This window comes from Diospyros lotus, chromosome 9 (assembly GCF_014633365.1).
Source record: "Diospyros lotus cultivar Yz01 chromosome 9, ASM1463336v1, whole genome shotgun sequence".
Classification (NCBI taxonomy): Eukaryota; Viridiplantae; Streptophyta; class Magnoliopsida; order Ericales; family Ebenaceae; genus Diospyros; species Diospyros lotus.
Window position 1 is genome coordinate 10,946,261 of NC_068346.1, and position 19,983 is coordinate 10,966,243.

A 19,983-nucleotide genomic window follows, 5' to 3' on the forward strand; every position below is an offset into this window, starting at 1 on the left:
CCAACTAATATAGAAAATGATAAATCTTTTTGGTTTTCATTTTAACAAAGCATTTGAAATTGATTTTTGTTGAAAATCATAGACTTGACTCATGACTTAGGGATAAAACAAGGTATTGTTTTTCATCATCAAAACTAAACACAAGGGTAGAACATCATAATAAAGTGTGTACATAGGTTGAGGAAGCTGGTTAGCGTCGGCGCGTGTGTTGGGCGAGGGATCGAACCGCGGGGCGGGCGGGCATGCGCTGGGGGAAGAATTTTGCTGATTTTTACCAAGCCATGGCACCCAAAACAGCATCGTTTTATAGTCTAGAGGCGGTGGTGCGCTGGCTGCCACGCGACTGTCTCTGGCGCTTTCTTCTTTTGTCTTTTTAGCCATGAATTATGTGTGTAATTGGGGTGAATTGAAGCAGTAAACAGTGAAGGAACTTCAGAAAAGAATGGGCAGTGCTTGAGAGCTTAAATAAGGAAGAAAAATCCAAAAAAAATTGTAGAAATTTGGTATAATCAAGGTTTGAATAATCAGGTAAGTTAAGTAAATTATGTGAGTTAATTTGTGCGGTTTGGAATTTTATTTAGGGTATAATTTTATTAATTTTGGTTGAATTTAACTATTTTGCAGCGTGTATTAATTTAGCTGTGTGTGAGCGTATAAACATCGTAATAAATTAATTTAAGGCAAGCTCTTCACTCCATTCGTGATTCTCATTCGATTTATGAATTATATGTCCTCCCTCAACCCGATTTGGTTATAGAAATTAATTTTGAGCGTTATAGTTAATTATTATCCGAATTTTATTAAATTAAATAAGAGACTTCTAGGGTTTAATTCTATAAATGCTTACGGGGTATTGTATCACCCCTACTTCCTTAGGAATGATGTTGAACCTGATTTGGGCTAGGTTCTTAGTGAGTTAATTGTAGTTATGAGTACCCTCTGGGGTGAATTGTTCGGGAGTCTTGATGTTTTATTTGTGTGAGTCGTAGAGTGTGGGATATACAACTACTGACCGTCGATCGTGGCAGTTGATGGCTGGATGTATGGGCGTCAGTTATTAGCTGTTGCAATAGACTATAGACAGGTCGGGCAAGCTGGTACCGTCGGACACCCACCATTGGTGTTTGCCTGTCATGATATGGTTATGGTTTTATTTTGTGGGTGTGGGTGGTAATAACAAGCGGCGTGAGTTGTCGTCCAGTGGGGTAACGTGTTGACTATTTGTGACACTGAAGCGAACCGTCATCGGGCTGAGGATAGTTGTTGATCGGTTGTTCTTAGTCACGAATTGTCGACCAATACTTGGTCACTATCGACCGGCTTTGCCATTATGTGGCATATTGCATGACATTACATTACATGGGATCGAGTTTACATTCATTCGGGGTCATGCTTTGTATGTACGGGGAAGTGTGCTCATCGGCATAACCCAGTTGGCCTATTAAGTGTCAATTTGGGTACGATAGGCAAGCATGTGCATTTAGAGCATTTTTCCTGTGTGAGTTCTTATATAGGAGTAGTATGGCCTGATGCTTGGCTTATGGGGGCTTTGTCATCACATTAATGTTGCAAGAGCCATTGCATTTATTATCTGTTGCATTGCGAGGTTACCATTTGATTTGGTATATGATTGTGGTTTGTGGTATGGAGTTAACCCTCGATAGCTACGAGTGTGAGTTGGGCTCCAGATAGCTATGACACGAGGACTCCGGTATGTGATTGTGATGAGAGCTTCGGGCTCATATGGATCATATTGTGAGAGCCTCGGGCTCATGGGCTTTATACCAGCCAGTTCATGACTATGGCAAGTTTGTATGCTGGGACTTGGGTGCCAGGATATGTATTTTTTATGTAGGCCCCAAGGACTTTTATGTGCATTGTTATATTTATGCGGAGTACTGGTTTCTCTATTGCACGATATGGTATGGCATTTTCATATGCTGCATTACACTTTGTGTGGGTGTATTTTGGGTGAGGGATGTACTCCAAACATTGTCATTGTTATGTTGCGAGGTGTACTTTGGTTGTAGTTATCTCTGATTTATCTTTGTCTAGCGAGGTATATGATGGGTATGGTTATTTCTAGTTTTGGTCTGTCTTACCTGTTGATAGTGGGATGTGTTCCGGTGTGGGAGGTCTATGCCTACCTTTACCTCCATTATTTTGTTATGCTTGTTGAGTCTTGTGGCTCATCTTGTTTTTACCGTCATTCCAGGTGTAGGAGCTGACGCAGTGGCTAGACTATTTGGCATGTCAGTCGTAGATAACTATGTGTACAAGACAATCTTGACTAAAAGATCCGTGAGGTGCAAGATGTGATATGGGGCTCGAATATTATGGTTCGTTTGATTTGATTAATGTGATATGGTCATGTATGATTAAGCCCCTGAGTGGTTTACTTCGTGTTTATCTAGCTTTCGTTGTTGTGGTGTGATGTATGATTAATTAGTGAAATGTGATTAAAAATTGATAAAAAAATTTGGATTGTCACAGTATATATGTATCTTAAGTCAACTAATATTTTATTTAAGTCGACTGAAGTGAGACAGTATGCTTGATTTTCGTAGAATGCCATTTAGGTCACTGAAGTTATTCTTCGATCGACCAAAGTTGTGAATTTGGTCACTAGATAATTTTGGTCAACCTAAGTTCAACGGTTGTTTTTGAATGTCATGATTTCTGCATGTTTTTCTATAACACACGAAATGTATAATTTTTCAAATGTAATTTCATTATGTTCCTCAAAGTCATAGATTGATTCTCTCTTGTTAATTATATAATCTATTACTAGAGAATAATGTTTCTTCAGCCCTTACAAATTGACTTTTGTGTAAAAATCTCTTAGTTGTGTTCTAAGTTGTCAACAAATGCTAGCTAGAGTTGAAGAATCTGAAGATTTCTTTTGAAATTCAAATATTGCTTTGTCATTTCTATATAACATTTATTTCCTCTAATATTATGTATAAATAAAATGTGAGTATGAAGTAGAATAAAAGACAAAAAAAAAATACAATAGAGTGAATAAACTTGACAAAAGCATTCAAACAAGGATGAGAAGGTTCAAGTGCTACAAGCTTATTAGCTAGTGGAATTCTCAAATTACTGGTAACTTGTTTGAGATTATTTTTTCTATAAGTTTGTTATTGTTGCTCACCTGTTGTGGGGAGATTGTATTTACTAGCTGTGTGCTAGTGGTTCTTGCTTAAGGTAAGGGATTGTATGTTGGTTCTAGCTCCAATTAAAAGTTAGTGTTGATTTTCCCTAATGAAACATCAAGCTAAGTCTTGAGAGCCTTAAGCTAGGCCTTGAGAGAAAGGAGTAAGCTCATAAGAGTTTGAACATCTATAAAAATTATCGCGTTCTCTATAGATTGCCTGATTTTTATCTCTCTACTTATATTGCAATCATTAGTTAATAAGATCACTAGTTAAAGAGTTTTCAAAAAAAATATAATTATTAATTTTAGAAAAACCCAATCTACCCCATCTTGAGTATTTATCTAGGCAACAATTGGTATCAGAGCAAATTTGTAAAACCCAAGAAATTGAGATTATTTGAGAATAAGTGTTTTATTAGAAAAATGAAATTTTGGGGAAGATTGATATCTAAATAGCCTGAAAAATTGACCGAATCGACTGCAATGAGTGCCATGGAGCTAAGATATCTAAGAAAAATGATACGGCATTAACGGGCATCTCGAGAAATAATTTTTAGCATCAAGAGAAATCGGATCAGGGATAATTTTTGGTACAGCTTCAGATTGGGCTGAAAAACTAAACTGTCGTAAGAGGCTTCTAAAAAGTCAACGAAACCCTTAAAAGAGTCAAATTGGGTCTCATAAACAACTCTTAAGTGGTTTCAGGGTGAAACAAGAGGGTTTTGCAAACAAAATATAAGTCAGGGCCAAAGTGTAATTTTTAAAAATTCCCGAGGGAGGTCGAAACGACATTATTTCCAAAATTTCGGGGGTCAAATGAGAAGGTTAGAATGCAAGGGTCACAACAGGAATGTTGGAAAACCAAGGGGCCTTGTGGAAAGGGCTAAAATGCAATTCAAGAATGAAAGGGGGGTGAAAGTGTAATTTTCTAAAGAGCTTGGAAGCCATGGTCGACCAAGCTCCATCCTATCACCGAATTCGGCCATGGGATGTCCGAGAAAGTGGCAAGGGACCTTGGGGCAAGGCCAAGACAAGCTTATTAGTCGACAAATAGCCAAAAACACATTAGAATCGGCCAACTTTCGACCAAAAATTTGGCCGTTTAAAGCGAGCTTTTGAGTTGCCTTCGGTGGGTTTTGGATAGATCTAAGGTTTGGGGAGACCTTAATGGCCTTGGTTGAAGCAAGAGTTGTCGTTTTGGGTTCAAATTTGGTTATAAATAGAAGAAGTTTGGCCGAGGGTTTTGCAAGTTTTTAAGCTTCAAATCGACCTCGATTTTGAACAAATTGAGCGACCAAAATAAGGGGCTTTTGTTGCCCATGATGAGTAGATGATTTCTGGAAACTTTTGTGTGTTTTGGTGATGGTTTGAGAAGGATTCGAGAGTTGACCGTAGTAGGAGGCGGACGGCCGAGCCGAAGCTTTGGCCGGTCCGTTGACGGGCTTCCAGTGCTTTTTTCGAGCTTGAAGATGCTCCATACTGATCGATAGGAAAAGGAGATCATGATGGTGGAGAAACCCAGCATTTCCGGTGTGCCGTCGCCGAAGAAGAAGGCCGGAACATGAGGCTCACTAGCGGCCATCACACGCAAGCTCGTGGGTCAGCCCTCTTGGGGCACGTGAGGGTGCGTCCCTTCCTAGAAAATTGTGCAAAAAATACCAAAAATCCTATAAAATCGTGATCGCAACGATTGTGCAGAAAGTTTTAGTTTTAACCTTCCCGATTTCTCGATTTCCGCAGCGATCAGCCTCATTTTGCTTGCAAACGAAGCTTTGAGGTATTTTCTAAAATTTTCATTTGAAGTCCTTAGAATATAATGAATTGTTGTGGAAAAATATTGGAGAAAATAGTTTAAGAGGTATTTATTTGGAATTTTAGAAGGAAAAATGGAAGAAAACAAAGGAAAATGTGAAAATATTAAGGTATTGAGATATTTTGTAATTAAATATGATTTATAAGATTGTCGTGCTTGAGTAATAGTGGTTTGTGCAACTTTTGAGGTCGGGCACGCAAAATCAAGGCGATGTGCGTTTTTTAAGGTATTCCAAACTTCGTGCTAAAGTGAGTGGTTTTCCCCCAAAAGCTTCTACATGTTGTATTTTTCTTATGTTGAGCATGATAGTCATGAAAGTGGCTAATTTATATGTATTATATAAGCATCCTATCATATTTATACATATATATGTTGCATTAATGGATTATGATTTTTGCATAGCATGATATTATTGACATATTGATACTCATGCATGGAATTTGGATGTCATCCTAATAGTGTAGCCGTAATTCCCCAAGGGCAAATGATAGAATAACGTTAAAATTATCCTGAAAGTAGGTCGGGATTCTGCCTAGGGTTCCGTGCCAGGTCAGTGGCCTAGGAAAGTTACACTAAGGCAAGTGATCGTTCATGTTATTGTATTATGCATTCATGTATCATATTATTAAATCTTTACTAGAAAATTCATCTTCTAATTGGGTTATGCCCCTAGAACATTCAAATAATCCAGTTAGGATTTGCAACTATAGCAAGGGGATGATTGAGACGTGATGGCACGTGATGACGTGGCCAATGGGTTCGACGAATTGTTCCGGCATATACTCTTTCATGAGGATTCATGATATGTTTTTAGTCATATTTAGAAGATTATACTATATTGAAGATCATGTATAATTGTTACGATTTAATATATTTCTAAGAAATTGTCAGATTATACAGATAAGTCTCCATGTATTTAAGTATTTGATGATATGATGGTACAGATTCTTATGTTATGATTAAGTGAATTCAGTTATGTACCATATCAGGTTTCAATTTTAAGTTTTGGCATTTGTGATGATTACTTGTCTTAAGTTATTGATTCTTATTTTGGTATGCTGAGAAGGTAGAACGGGATTGTCGAGAAATGATTATATTGAGTTTATAAAAAAAAAAAATAGATTCCTAAAATTCCTAAGCTATTTAACGCTCGAGAAAAATGAGGCATTACAAGGTTTATAATCTGCTCTAGCTATTTATAATTTTTCTTGTGATCTTTATCTTCTATATTTCATAATGACAACTATTATTTATAATGGTATAACTGAATGTCAGTTCACAAATAGACATTCTATGTTCAATAGCACAAACTACACTTATTGGAAAGTTAGAATGAAAATCCATGTTCAAGCTAATGATTATGATACATGAAAAGCCATAACTCAAGGCATAGAAATACCTACTACTACATATGGGGAAGTAGTTCCAAAATTCGAGGAAGATTTTGATGAAAAAGATACTAGGAATGCATAGAGTAATGCTAAAGTTATGAATCTTTTATATTGTGTACTATCACTCATTAAATTCAATAGAATCTTAGGTTATGATACTGCCAAAGAAATATGAGATATGCTACAAGTAACACATGAAGGGACTAATAAAGTTAAGGAAATTAGGATTGGCATACTACTTCATAATTATGAACTTTTCAAGATGAAATCTGATAAGTCTATTTTTGAAATATTTACTAGATTTACTGATATTATTAATAATCTTAAATCTCTTGACAAAACTTATCATAACTATGAAATTGTTAGAAAGATATTAAAGAGCTTGTGAAAGGAATGGAAGCCCAAAGTTACTATCATCCAAGAGTCAAAGAATCTCAAGACTCTTGTCCTTTATGATCTAATGGGATCTTTCATTACCTATGAGATAGAGCTCAAAGAAAATAAAGAAGAGAACAATAAGAAGAAGAAGAAAAGAATCTTTGCATTGAAGTCCATAAAAGAGGAAGAATAAAAAGATAAATTATCATAAAACACCAACATAAACAATGAATCACTACCATCTTAGTTTTTCCACTCTAATTATATTCCGTTCTTCCTTTCCACAACTATGGACAACCTTTATGTTTAGGGTATATAAGTTTATTGGTATTTAAATTTTATTTTTTATAATAAATTAATTTTTATATTTAAATTTATCTTACACAATTATTAAATTTTAAATTTTATTCATTAAAAATTTAGTCATACACCATCAAATAATTATAGCATGTCGAGAACATAAAATTAAAAAATTTAAAAAAATAGATAAAGAACCTTTGACTCTTGATAATCACCGTCGATAATCATTACGAACTCAATAAGGATATCATTAAAAAAATATATATTATTTTAAGTTGAATGAATATTTTTAAAATCAAACAATGCTACTGCTGAACCCAGCAATAGTATCATTTATCAGTTGAAAAATAAAAGAATTATCATAAGAATATTTGAATTATAAGTGTTTAAAGAAATCATTCTAGTTTTAAGAAAATATAAATTTAAGTCCAGACTCATAAATTTTAACCAAACACTAGTCATAGCATAGCTTTAGATGATTAGAACTAATCAAAATTTGGACATATCACATGATAAAATCTCAATCAAGTTTTACTGAGTATCCTTATACTATAAAAGATAAATAGTAAGACTACCTTTGAGATCAATTGAAAAAATCACTTCAATAGTTAAGTTAAATGTTTACTTGATCAGATAGCATTTTCTTAAATGGGCATAAAGAGATAATTCTTATATTAAAACTATTTTTTTTTTTTTTTTGTTCAATGGCATCTAGAACTCATCCTCCTAAGAAAATTTAAAAGGATTAAGATTACCTTTATAGACTACCTCTTTAAATTTAAAAGATAAATTTTATCCCAAGTTTATGAAAATTTAAATTAATCATTTAGATTGCGTTCTCTTTACTGTTTTCAAGTTATTTTTAGTTTTTAATTTTTTAAAATAATGAAAACGCGTTCTCTTTACTGTTTTTAAAAATATATTTTTTAAAAAGTTATTTTGAGTATTTTCATTCTCTAAACTCAAAATACATTTATTTATTTATATTTTATTATTATAATAAAAAAATATTAAAAAATTTATTAACTTTAAAATGTATATATTTTTTTTAATAATTTATAAACATTAAATATTTTTAATTTACCTAATAATTAAATTTATTGAATAAAATATTATTAAAAAATTATTTTCAAAATTTAAAAGAAAACGCATTTTCTAATTTTCTGTTTTAAGAAATAATTTTTCAAAATGATAAAAAGAACGCGTTTTCAATTTTCTAAAAACAGACTATTAAAATAGAAAATTGAAAATAAATTCAAAATTCAAAACTAAAAATTAAAAAGTAAAGAGAATGCAGTCTTAATTTTTAGTTTTCTAATACCATGTATTTTTTATTAAAAATGATTACATGTTTTATATTTAAAATTTATTTTTTAATTTTTTGTATATATTGGTATGATAAAACCCACACAAATCTAATAATAACATAAAAAAGAGACCACTTTCTCAATTCTCATGGGTTTTTTTATGTCTACAAATACATGTCAATTATCAATTAATTGTATGCCATAAAAATATTTTTTTTTATTTTCAAAATAATGGATTAAAAATGAGAACTAAAAATCAGAAACTAAAATTAATCTAACTCTTCATGAATGGATTTTAGGCCAAAATTGTATCTTTAACACACATCTAAAAGAACCCGTTTAATATGCTAGAAGAGTATAGTGCAATGACTGTAACACCCATATAATATAACCATGTTATTGGAAGGGAAGTCGTCCATATCATCACTAACCAAAAAAAAAACAAAACAAAACAAAGTCTATGTCGTCCAAGCCCAAAGGGTGGGGGGGGAGATGTAGTCAATCGTATTGATAGTTTACAAATTTGTTTAGGTCATGCCTCCTCCGATAGCTGTTCTGATTATCTGAAATAGAGCTGCATAAATTAAAAAGTCTCATCAATGATTCTTCGTCTTCAAAGCAAACATGTAATTTATTACAAGCAATTATCAAATTCATCGCAAAAACTAACTCTCTTCACATGAAATTAGGATTCTGCCATCCAATGAAAATAAAGGAAAATGTTATTAGTACATTCATTTTGTACATCTTAAACTACATAAGGGGATATTATGACAAAAAAATTTCTCACAAGACGCATAAAGGCATGTGAGGCGCATGGTATTTTGGTCATAATACCCTTTTCTGTAGTACAAAATGTACAAAATGGATGTACATTTAGCATAATTCAAAAATAAAAGAGAAAATATTTAATTTGTGCACATCAGCTTTGTGTACGTCTTGTGAATGTTGGAAGATGCTATTTATTAATCAATCTATTTTTGGATGAAACCCTTCACTGATCCCAGAAGCCAAAGCTCTTTGGGAGAATAAAAGTGAACAATGAATTAGAAATATCTGAAAACATAATAATGAATGAAGATGATTATGAGAGAATTAAAGTTTGTAATCAAACTTTTTGTGATAAGATTGAAGAATTAAAATTCATGTAACTTATCATCATCATCATCATGTTTAATGAGATTAAGATTTGTAATTTTATAATGAAATAAGATAAAAAAAACTTACTAGAACCAACGACGAGAAATATAAAAAATCCGAGGAGAAGGGGGCCAACGGAATAATTATTTTCTTTTTTCGAAGTGGATCTAGGCACGACTCCTCTTTTGGTAATGTTGTCGTCAAACTTTTGAATTTTCCAATCAGCAAAACGTCTTGACTTTGTTTGTAAAATAAAATTTATAACAAAGTCAAACAAATAACGGCTACTCTTAAGTAAAAGAATTGTCAATTATGATGAAAAAAATTATCATTAATTTTTTAACATTCGATATATATTGTTAGCATTTAAGATTCGACCTATTCTCCATGAATTTTGAGATCAACAAAAGATTTATTTTTATAATCATAACAGATTAAAATATCATAAATTTTTACAATTTTGAAGATTAATTTATTTGTCTTCATTATTCATGCTCTGATGAAAAATCTTAGAACACTTAGTCTGCTACGTTATTAGAAAAGAATATGAAACTGTTTATGTGCCTATATATATATATATATATATTCTATGAATTATCAACTGGAAAACAATTTTCAGAGAACAAATAAATAAACAAGCTTAACTTCAATCGTAGAAAAATAAATAAATGAAAACTTATAGGTCTCAAAGATTGAATTGATTCTTCTGAAGAGCGCTGTCTCAAAGTAGTAGTGGATCACTAACATTAATTAGCTTCGAATCAGGAAACCATACTTTAGAATGCAGACTTCGTAATCAATGATCCAGACGGATCTACGATCATCATGTGAAATAAATAGCAAACTTCCGCCATTCAAACAAACAAATTAAAGAGAAGACAAAGCAAGAAAATCACCATTGTGACGGTGGCACCGGAAACCAACGCTCGCTGTGCTCTGTCAAATTCTCAATCTCAATCCTCGATCGCGCGCGCTCGCTCTCTCTTTCTGTATCTTCAAGCTCCCTCTTCACACCCACACACGCGTAAATATATACAGTATCTGAGTTTAATTGGTAAGTCCCAGTACTTCAAGGACTTGTTCGTGATTGGCTGAAACAAGTAACGAGATGACGTGTGGAGGTTGAAGGCACGCAGCCCAAATCCTTTCTGGAATGCGAAAAGAGTAAAATAAAAATAAATAAATAAATAAATAAATGTGAATTTTTCACATCTCAATACCATTTTATTATTATTATTATTCAAGAAAAACATAGGTTTAGGAGGCGGCACCCCACCAGACGCGTGGCCTATTGCTTTTAATGGCCGTAAGGGCCTAATAAGGCCGCCCATACCAGCCAGCCCCCATAACGGCCCTTGTCACTTTGTTATGGATATATATGAATTTATCAAGTCGTAATCGGATGCCACGTTATTCAGTTGCGTGATGTGACAAATATTAATATTAAGAAAATATATAAATATCTTTCATCACAAGCCTCCCGTGTTACTTAATTTATACACTTTTCAAATAAAATATGTTTTTACACAATTTATTTTGTTAAAAAGCCCACCCTTTACATATATTTTCTATTTAAAATAATAAATCCATGACTTTTAAATCATAATAATAATAATAAGAAGGTAACAATCTTATTACTGGATTAAGCTATATCTTCTTTCGCTTTCATGATATAAATCGAGTGATCGAACAAGTGATATATCGATGTCAATCCATTAGGTCATAAGTTTAATTCTCACTTTTTGTTGTAAGACAAACTCTCACACTTGTAATTTACTTTCCCTGGTATAATTAAAAATAAGAGCATCGAAAACCATAAAATCGATCATAGGGTAGTTTTACCTCTTTACTCTATCCCTAAATAACTTAAAATTTTATTATACATTTATATAAAAAATAATTTATACAATTTTTCCAAAATCATATTGCACACATAAATTTCCACATAACTTTTTTTTAGAATTTTTTTTATTAAACTATAATTAAAAAAATGTACTTTGTCAAAGTTTTTTGTATTTGTATAAAACTCCCAATTAATTCATTTTACTACTAATCACATTACCAAATTTATTTCTATACCATCATTTAATTATTTAATTGAATCGATGAAACAACATCCTAATTCTTGGCCATGTCATACTTGTGGATGATTTTTAGTACGACATGGCCAAGAATTAGAAAAACAAAATTCCTTTTACTACTTGAATACTATTTTAAATAATGATCTCTAAGTCCTTCAAATTTAAATGTAATTTATATGATAAATTAATTTTTTTTAAAACAAATAACATGAACTCTATTGTTGGAGGTTGATTTTAAAGGGACGAGGAGGACACGTACTTAGATCGTTTTGTTTATACTCTTATTCTTACTTTGCATGAAGATAGATTTTATTGTTATAAATGAACAATCTCACAATTACACAAATAATAATTCATGGTGGTGACTCATAATGGGGTACGATGGCATTCTGCAATAACTTTCTATCTAAAAAAATTCTCAATAAACGTCAGCATGCAACAAGAAGTTTTTTTTTTTCTTTTAGATTAGTCCCATTACTGATGTCCCACCCCGTTCTTAAAGCTACACTGAAGAAGTAAATCGAGAGACATGTCCGAGTGACCAGAATAGTAGGCCTTGGCACTACTAATGTCACTCTTACGGTCCTTTCCCAGAAAGAAGCATTTTGTCTCCCCCAATAATCGAACCTACACTAAGAGCTTCCAAATAAGCTTTCAACTGCCCCTTTGCCACTTGGCTATGCCTATTGGGCAAATGATGAAGAATTAAACTAAAATCAAACTGAAAATGAGCCCGAGACAAGTTTTTTCTACTGCTAAGGTTGGTTTGTGACAGAACCAAGATCCAAAAGCATGATGAAGAATTAAACTAAAATCAACTAACTCCCATCCTGAGTTCCCCTTGGAAATCCGATCAGAAAAAAATGTGGGCAACTGGGCAGGCTTTTCTGGACAATATCAAACTGAAAATGAGAAGCCATGCCATCGTTTAACAAGTAGAGAGTATTAGGAATGCTTACAAATCTTTCACAGAAACTCTGTTGGCATGGTACCAATACCATGGAAGACAATATTGTGCTTTTAGTGTTCAAGTCGTCTGAAATTCAAAACAAGCTTCATCTCTGCAACATAGTGTGGACATGAAGACCAAAAATTAAAAAATTTGAAGAGTCACCGTTTTCAAACTTATTTACGCGAAGGCTTTGCTGCCCTGTAGAAAAAAAAATGGAATAATTTTTTCAAAGAAAGGAAAAAAAAAAACATGAATCTTTATTAATCTTTTATAATTGTTTATGTTATGAACTCTATAAATATCATTTTCCCTGAACAAGGACATTTGCAAGTCCATGCATTCAGCGAAAGAGTAGAGGCTCAAGAAACAATATGTAATTTAAGTCCATGAATTACTAATTCAATTTGCAGACTATTAGGACACATCACACATCCATAAAACCTTTATAACATCTAAGAATGAACTTTAGGATGCATTTGGAATACAACTCCGTAAGAACTCATGGGAAACTTACAACTACTTCCTTGGAAATTATTAGAAAATTTGGCTTAGAATTTCGTTTTAAAGCATTAATTAAGCATCTATTGTAATTTATTGAAGTACTATTGGAAGTGTTAAACTAAATTCTAGGTGACTTGTGACACAAAACGAGGATCTAAAACTAAACTAAAATCAAACAAAATAAACTGAAAAGGGGAAACCAACTGTAAAAAAGTCCGACCAGAAACAATGTCGGTAGGCTTTTGTGCACAATCTCCAATTGGAAAGGAGAAATCATCTCTAAAGAAGTTAAGAGAATTAGGAATGCTTACAAATCTTTCAGAGAAGAGAAGCTATGTTGGTATGGTCCCATGGAATATAATATCGTGCTTTTAATTAGTGTTCAAGTCACCTCAAACTCTAAAGAAGTTTCATCTCTGCAACATAGTATAGACATGAAGACTAATAATGATGAATCTGTTCTACATCACTGCTAACAAAAGAACCAAAAATAATCTACATCAGATCACACAAAATTCAGAAGTTTACTGTCATCTCTTCAGTAGAATTTGCGCGCTTCTCTTCTTTCCTTTAGATGCTATTCTCCAAAACTTATATTTCCTCCGTATCCCTAACATTCCCAGAAATCCCTTGCCTAGAACCACTGCAATTTTCTTCCATTTCATGATTACACTTTACAACACCATCTACCATCTTTCCTATCTCAGCTCTTTGTTCGTGCTGTACAATGTCTTTTTCTTCAACATCTGTTATGACCTCAAGAAGATCGAGAGGTGTAGCTGCAGGGTCCAGCTCGTGACAGCCCTTAGGAGCATTTGAAGCTTCCTGTCCGGTAAGCAAGCGTGAAGGGACGTGATGAGAAAAACGGAACATCTCTTCTCTTGGAATCATTCTGATCTCCCTAGAGTTAAAATGCCTACAGAACACAGTCCTGAAGCCAGCAACTTTGACTAGTGGAGCAACTGTTACCCCTTGTTCCTCGTCATAATCTTCAAGTACTTCTACCATGTCATACTTGTGGATGATTTCATCTGCAGTCAGCTCATTCCATTCAGGAGACCAGTTCCTGTACAGAGCCCAGACATCCCCTTTCATGGGAAAAATCTGAATAACCCCCTGTGAACCTTTTGTCCATCGAACCTTGTGTGAAAAAGAGTTCAGTGTGTTGCTGATTTCGTTTTTACCCATTCTGAAATCTCCACATGTTTTTGAGAAACCCGACCTGGTCCAGTTAAATGAGCCCACTTCACTGTCGTCTTTTAAGTTAAGCCAACTAATCCACATCTTTAATGGATTTAAAGACATCACGCTGTGAATCATGGCATAATAACGGGGCATGCTATCATTATCATCATATGCAGCCCATACCTGATTATCCCCAAAGCAGCTTTCTGTTCTATCCTTATTAAAATCATGAAAATCAGGATCTGGAACATCAATTGACCGTTGTTTAACAGGCTCCATGTCTACATTGCCACCAGAACCCCCAGGAGAAGACATATTGGCATGACTTTCTTTATTGATGTCCAGTGGCTTGCCGTTATTGCATCCGTCCTGCCTGACGCCATTTGCCATGACATGATCTTTTTCCTTTAACTCCTCATTTGCTTTCTCATTCATTGTGTCATGATTCTCCATACCTTTTCTTCTCTTCACAGCACCAGAGCAGCCAGATAATGAGACACCACATGTCTCCATAGAAGATTGCATTCTCTTTTGCAAAACCTCCTTTGTTGCCTGTCTCTCCATTTGTTCTCCCTTAACTGTCCCAGAGGCCTGTGGAACTACATTTTCAGATTGAGGACCTGATGAAGCAAAAGCCGTTGTAGAGAACCGATCACACTGGACATTAGTGGGACCAGACACATCAGAACTGCCGAATCCTCCTAACCCTGCATTTGAAATGGTAGAATTGTTTCTTCCTGTAGTAGATACATTATTGCTTGCTTCTTGGTGACTTAAGTCCTGTTGCTGCTGAGAATGGTTGCACCGGTTGGATGCCTCAGAACCACCAAAAGATGGTGCTGGGATTTCAAAGGCGAAATATGGTAGATTACAATTGAAGCATATCAGATTCTTGTTGAGAAACATTCTGACATACTCATGCTGCATCATGCACCGACAGCACAGGGTCCAAAAGGTAGAGAGATTCTGCTTACGAGATGAAGCAGGAGCAAGAGAGGCACCTGCCTTGGTGGTTTTGTTGTAGTGAACCTTTGTATTTGGAGCTTCACTTTTGGTGGAATTATAAAAATCATTTGATGGAGGTGGTGCTGGTGGACGGCTATTTGAAGCAGCAGGAGAGGCACGTGCCTTGGTGGTTTTGGTGTTGTGAAATTTCATATTTGGAGCTTCACTTGTGGTGGAATTATAAAAACCATTTGATGGAGGTGGTGCTGGCGGACGCTTATTTGCAGCAGCAGGAGAGGAACCTGCCTTGGTGGTTTTGCGGTTTTGAACCTTCATGTTTGGACGTTTGCTGTTGGTGGAATTATAAAAGCCATTTGATGGGGGTGGTGCTGATGGCCCCCTGCTTGCAGATGGAACCTTCAGATCATTCCTCTTCCGATCATATTCTAGTTTCTTAGCCTTATCAGACAACAATCTCCAAGCCTCAGAAATAAGCTTAAATGCCCCATCGGCCCCAACAGACTTGTTTTTGTCAGGGTGAAGCATGAGTGCAAGCTTCCTATATTGTTTCCTTATTGTATCCTCAGTTGCATCTGGATTCACATCAAGTATCCCATACCAATCTGCTTGGCCATTTACTCTGTTCTCAGCTGAAATATACACATTGAGGGTTGCTAACATTTGTTGTATTCCATCAAGCCCAGGGTATAATGACTGAGCTTTCATGGCAAATTTCTTCGCCCCCATAAGGTCTTTAGCTGTAAATTTCTTCTCAGCAATTTCTTTCGCCCTACAGGCCTCACCTCGATTGCATTCCATTACCTTCAAAATTCTTCTTCACCGCTTTCCTCTTGCCCAAGAAAATGAATCCACCAACAAAACAAACAAATCTCAAGTACAAGAAAATGAATCCACCAACAAAACAAACAAATCTCAAGTACCACTATTTGGATCAAAGATACCTGGGTTTTCTATATTTGAAGAGACGACACTCCCAGCACAGTCTGAATCCTATTTTAGGAAAGATGTATGAGTGATCCAAGTGGAAAAAGGAAAACAAAAAACTACCAGAAGCAGAAAGAGCAACACATACCACATTTAATTAAGTTCACAAAATGGCTAATCATGTACTAATTTCTTTTATTTATTTTGATTTTCCTATACACAAATCAAAAAACTTGAAACAATCGATACCCAGAGAAATATGATCAGGTTTAGAATATGTAAAACATAAATGCAAAACAGGGAGGTGAAAATACAGATACTGAAAACTAAAAATAAACAACCAAAACAAAAAACACCACCTACTTTTAATCCCAGTAGCTGGGATGGGATATCATCTTCGAAACTTCAAAAAAATAATAAGGGCGGGGGAAGAAAAAATAGTTTTTCGCACTAAATCCTCATATAAACCTCAAAAATAGCTGCTAGGCTACCACGGACAATATATGTAAATATCAAGCAAGGCAATACTTGCAGGCAACATCCAAGTCAACGAGTTAATCAGTTCAAAAGACTTAACAATTCATCGACTCGGAAGCTTTGTTTTGTTTGCAACCAAAATGAAACCCTAGAAAGAAGCTATCGGTACAAAGTAAGTAATCAGAAGAAACTAAAGAAACAGCGGGTGGATTCGAAGGACTTGCCCAAGTGAGAGAGCAATGCTATTGCTTGACGAATTTGAAATCGCATAGACACCATGGAAAGAGCTCCACGATCGGAATCTCTTGCATTTTTTGTACTTTTACCCCTCCTTCCTCAAAAAAATCGCACAAAATCCCCAGAAAATGGCATTTTTGTGGAAAACCCTCGTCTTCCTACCCTAAGAGGGAGGGCTAGTTGGCCTAAGGGCACTTGGTTAAATACTTGTCCCAAATCCCTCGCCTTTACTCTTGGTTAGTCGGAAAAGTTAATCACGGTTAATATTTAGTTTTGACTCTTTTGAGTGGTGAACGGTGATCATCACCCATTAATGTGGACCCCTTTATGTATGCAACCATGCCTTAGTCCTAAAACTCTTTTATACTTATAAACAAAAAATTATTATTAATTTTAAATAAAATTATTATAAATTTATGTACGTCACGTCAATTTATAAAGAATAAATTCTTTATCAAACTTATACGTAAATTTATTATTCTTTCGAACTATCAAAAAAATAATAAAAAAAATATTAAATAAAACTAAAATGATATTTATGTAAAATAAAAATTAAATTTTCAAAAGTTCAACTCACCCCTTTTACAACATTTTTTGGGAAACGATATGAAAGAAATTAAAACTAATTAACAAAAATATCGACCAAATAAAGAATACAAAGATGGAAAGAATTTAGATTGAACTTCTAACAATCTTAAAATGCCTAAAAGGATCAGTTGGAGCCGAACAAGTTAAGAATATTATGCGATGGTTGGTTGTCTTTAGAATGGTGATATAACCATATTACACAAGCAAGACATTAACGAAGAAGAAGGGAAGAGCTTATAATGAACAACACAAGATGGAGGAACCCAAAGTGTGTTATGGCTATTTGAATTGGGAGACCCAACCCAGAAAAATTATGGAGTGGGCCACGTGAAATAAGTAATTGGGCCCAACTGAATTTCTTTTACAAGCCCAAGGTGGGGGTATTTTCATGTTTAAGCCCAAGTTGAATTAAAAAGATTCGACCTCAATTGTCTCCATATGTTATAAAGTATGTTTTTATGTCATGATGCACTTTTTTAACATGTTACATAAAGTAATAAATAAGGAAGGTGTTGCTCCAGGATATAGATCGAACTGTCGGATAAAAAATATGTCGGTGTCAATCCAGTGAGTTGCAAATTTGATCATCGCTATGTACAAGGGCCAAAACTCTAACATGCGATTTTATCTCCCTTGATGTAATTGAGTGCACGAACACCAAACACCATATAAGGGCGATCGTCCCAAATAAGGAAGGTGATGTACAATTAGAGGATGACGAAAAATAAATATATATGATAACGTATAATTAATTTAAAATATTAATTTTATTGGACGACATAAGTCACTGAGACAAAATAATTTTTGAAAGAATAAGTAGAAAAGTTGGACTGAAATTAAGGGGTATAGAGAAACCAGCGGCTGATTGATTAGGTTGAAGTGACACTAATTCAAATTTACTTGCTTGTCACATTTATATATTATAATGCCCTCCTTGGGGTCAAATACCATATGATAAGCAACAATTATTACATCTAACCACCACAACCACAAGGAATTTCTTAAAGTTGCCTAAGTTTAGCTGGCATACCACGGCCCAATTGGACTTGGGCTACTTAGTGTCCAATTCTTCTCCTGGGTAATTAAATTTTAATGACATTCATTGTAACTTTTTAGTTATTTTTATAATTATAGTTTATAATTTATCTTTAGTATATTGAATTTATATTATTTTTACATTGAAACTTGATGGAATGGGCATGGCCCACAAAAACCATCACTTTTGGGTGATTACTCTTCATTTTACATGGCATTTAAGGACAAATTCATTTAAACTTTACAGGCTATCAAGATAATATTTGTTAATTAAAATATAGATTAAATAAAATGAGATATAAAAAATATTTTAAATAATTTTTTATTATTATATTTGTTAAATTTATCTAACGACCTTTAAAAAAGAAGTCACGTGAAGATAAATTTATCTTTTTTTCTCTAAATAAATTATTTTAAACCTTACAAATAAGAAAATATGACACATATGTTCTTCAGTGTATTTCAAAAAATTTAACAAATAATTTAATAAAAATCTTGAAATATTTCTTATATTTATCTTGATCATTCTATACCTTAGTCTAAAAAGTATTCAAATCTTATTTTGATATAATTTTATTTTACTCATTTTAATAAACGCTAATGAGTAGTATTTGCTATTCACAACTAATAGAATATATAAAATTATTAAAAATTGAATTGGCATGTTTTGAAATGAATTCTTTTAACATATATAATTTTCAATTAATTTTCCATATGGGTAATATATATGCCAAGTTTGTTATGTTTTAAAATCATAAAAATAAAATTTGAAGCTCCTTAAATATTCTAACTAATCAATTATAGGCAAAATTAGAGAGAGCATGGCCCCACCTTTCTACATGTAAGTGTTGGACAAACCTGACGCAGATAAGAGAATATTTTTCTTGACATACACATATCAAAATTTAAAAACACAGTTTTACTCAATATTTGGTATAATATTTTTTTTATTAAATTTATTGTTATCTTATACATATATATATTTATAAATATTATTTTGACATCCAAATTAATCTTACCTTTCTTTAACTCTAAAATGATATCGAAACTTACATTTTACGAATTTTTTGGAGCTTGTAAGGTAACTTTTTGGTTCATGATGAATGAAAAACAAACAAATATTAAAAAAAAATTAGGTATATAAATGATCGATCTCAAATTAAAAATGGATTTCTGGGCGCATTTAATGTGAATATATATCATTTTTGGGGCATGTCAAAACGTTATAATTAGGTGTTTATAAGGACATTTAGCACCACAAGTTCAAGTAAATAAATACAAGACAGACAAAGAGATACAAGCAAACTGGAAGTTCGTCGTCTATATCACATCATTTTTCCCAATAGCTAAAGCTAAATCATTAAGGTTAAATGATTAATTAATAAATAAAATAAAATTTGTCTAATTTTTAATTGCCTTCCTTTTTAGTGAGATTTTCTTTTTGCCACTATACCATGTTTATGTTCGTAAGATTGGAAATCGATCTGGATTCCAGATCGAAATCGATTCTAGACCAACTTGATGTGTAATGGGTTGAGGTTGAACCAAGGC

The 19,983-nt window shown here is 33.5% G+C and overlaps 1 protein-coding gene across 2 annotated transcripts; it reads right to left on the minus strand.

The window, feature by feature from the left end:
- Nucleotides 1-10,162: 10,162 nt before the first annotated feature.
- On the minus strand, nucleotides 10,163-16,988 carry LOC127810218 (uncharacterized). 2 transcript variants are annotated; one of them, XR_008025389.1, is made up of 5 exons: nucleotides 16,797-16,988; nucleotides 16,113-16,161; nucleotides 13,332-16,000; nucleotides 12,527-12,628; nucleotides 10,163-10,634 (listed from the first exon to the last, which is right to left on the minus strand). XR_008025389.1 is itself a non-coding variant. In XM_052349559.1 (3 exons), exon 3 carries the CDS (start codon nucleotides 15,967-15,969, stop codon nucleotides 13,612-13,614), a length of 2,358 nt encoding a protein of 785 aa, XP_052205519.1. In that variant the 5' UTR covers nucleotides 15,970-15,998; nucleotides 16,113-16,161; nucleotides 16,797-16,988; the 3' UTR covers nucleotides 13,337-13,611. The 2 variants fall into 2 exon arrangements, 1 of the variants encoding a protein (XP_052205519.1); XM_052349559.1 differs by lacking the exons at nucleotides 10,163-10,634; nucleotides 12,527-12,628 and having other exon boundaries at nucleotides 13,337-15,998.
- Between the last annotated feature and the right edge of the window lie 2,995 nt (nucleotides 16,989-19,983).

Coding starts and splice junctions, on each gene's coding strand:
- LOC127810218 (XM_052349559.1), bottom strand. CDS start 15,969: ATGGAATGCAATCGAGGTGAGGCCTGTAGGGCGAAAGAAATTGCTGAG.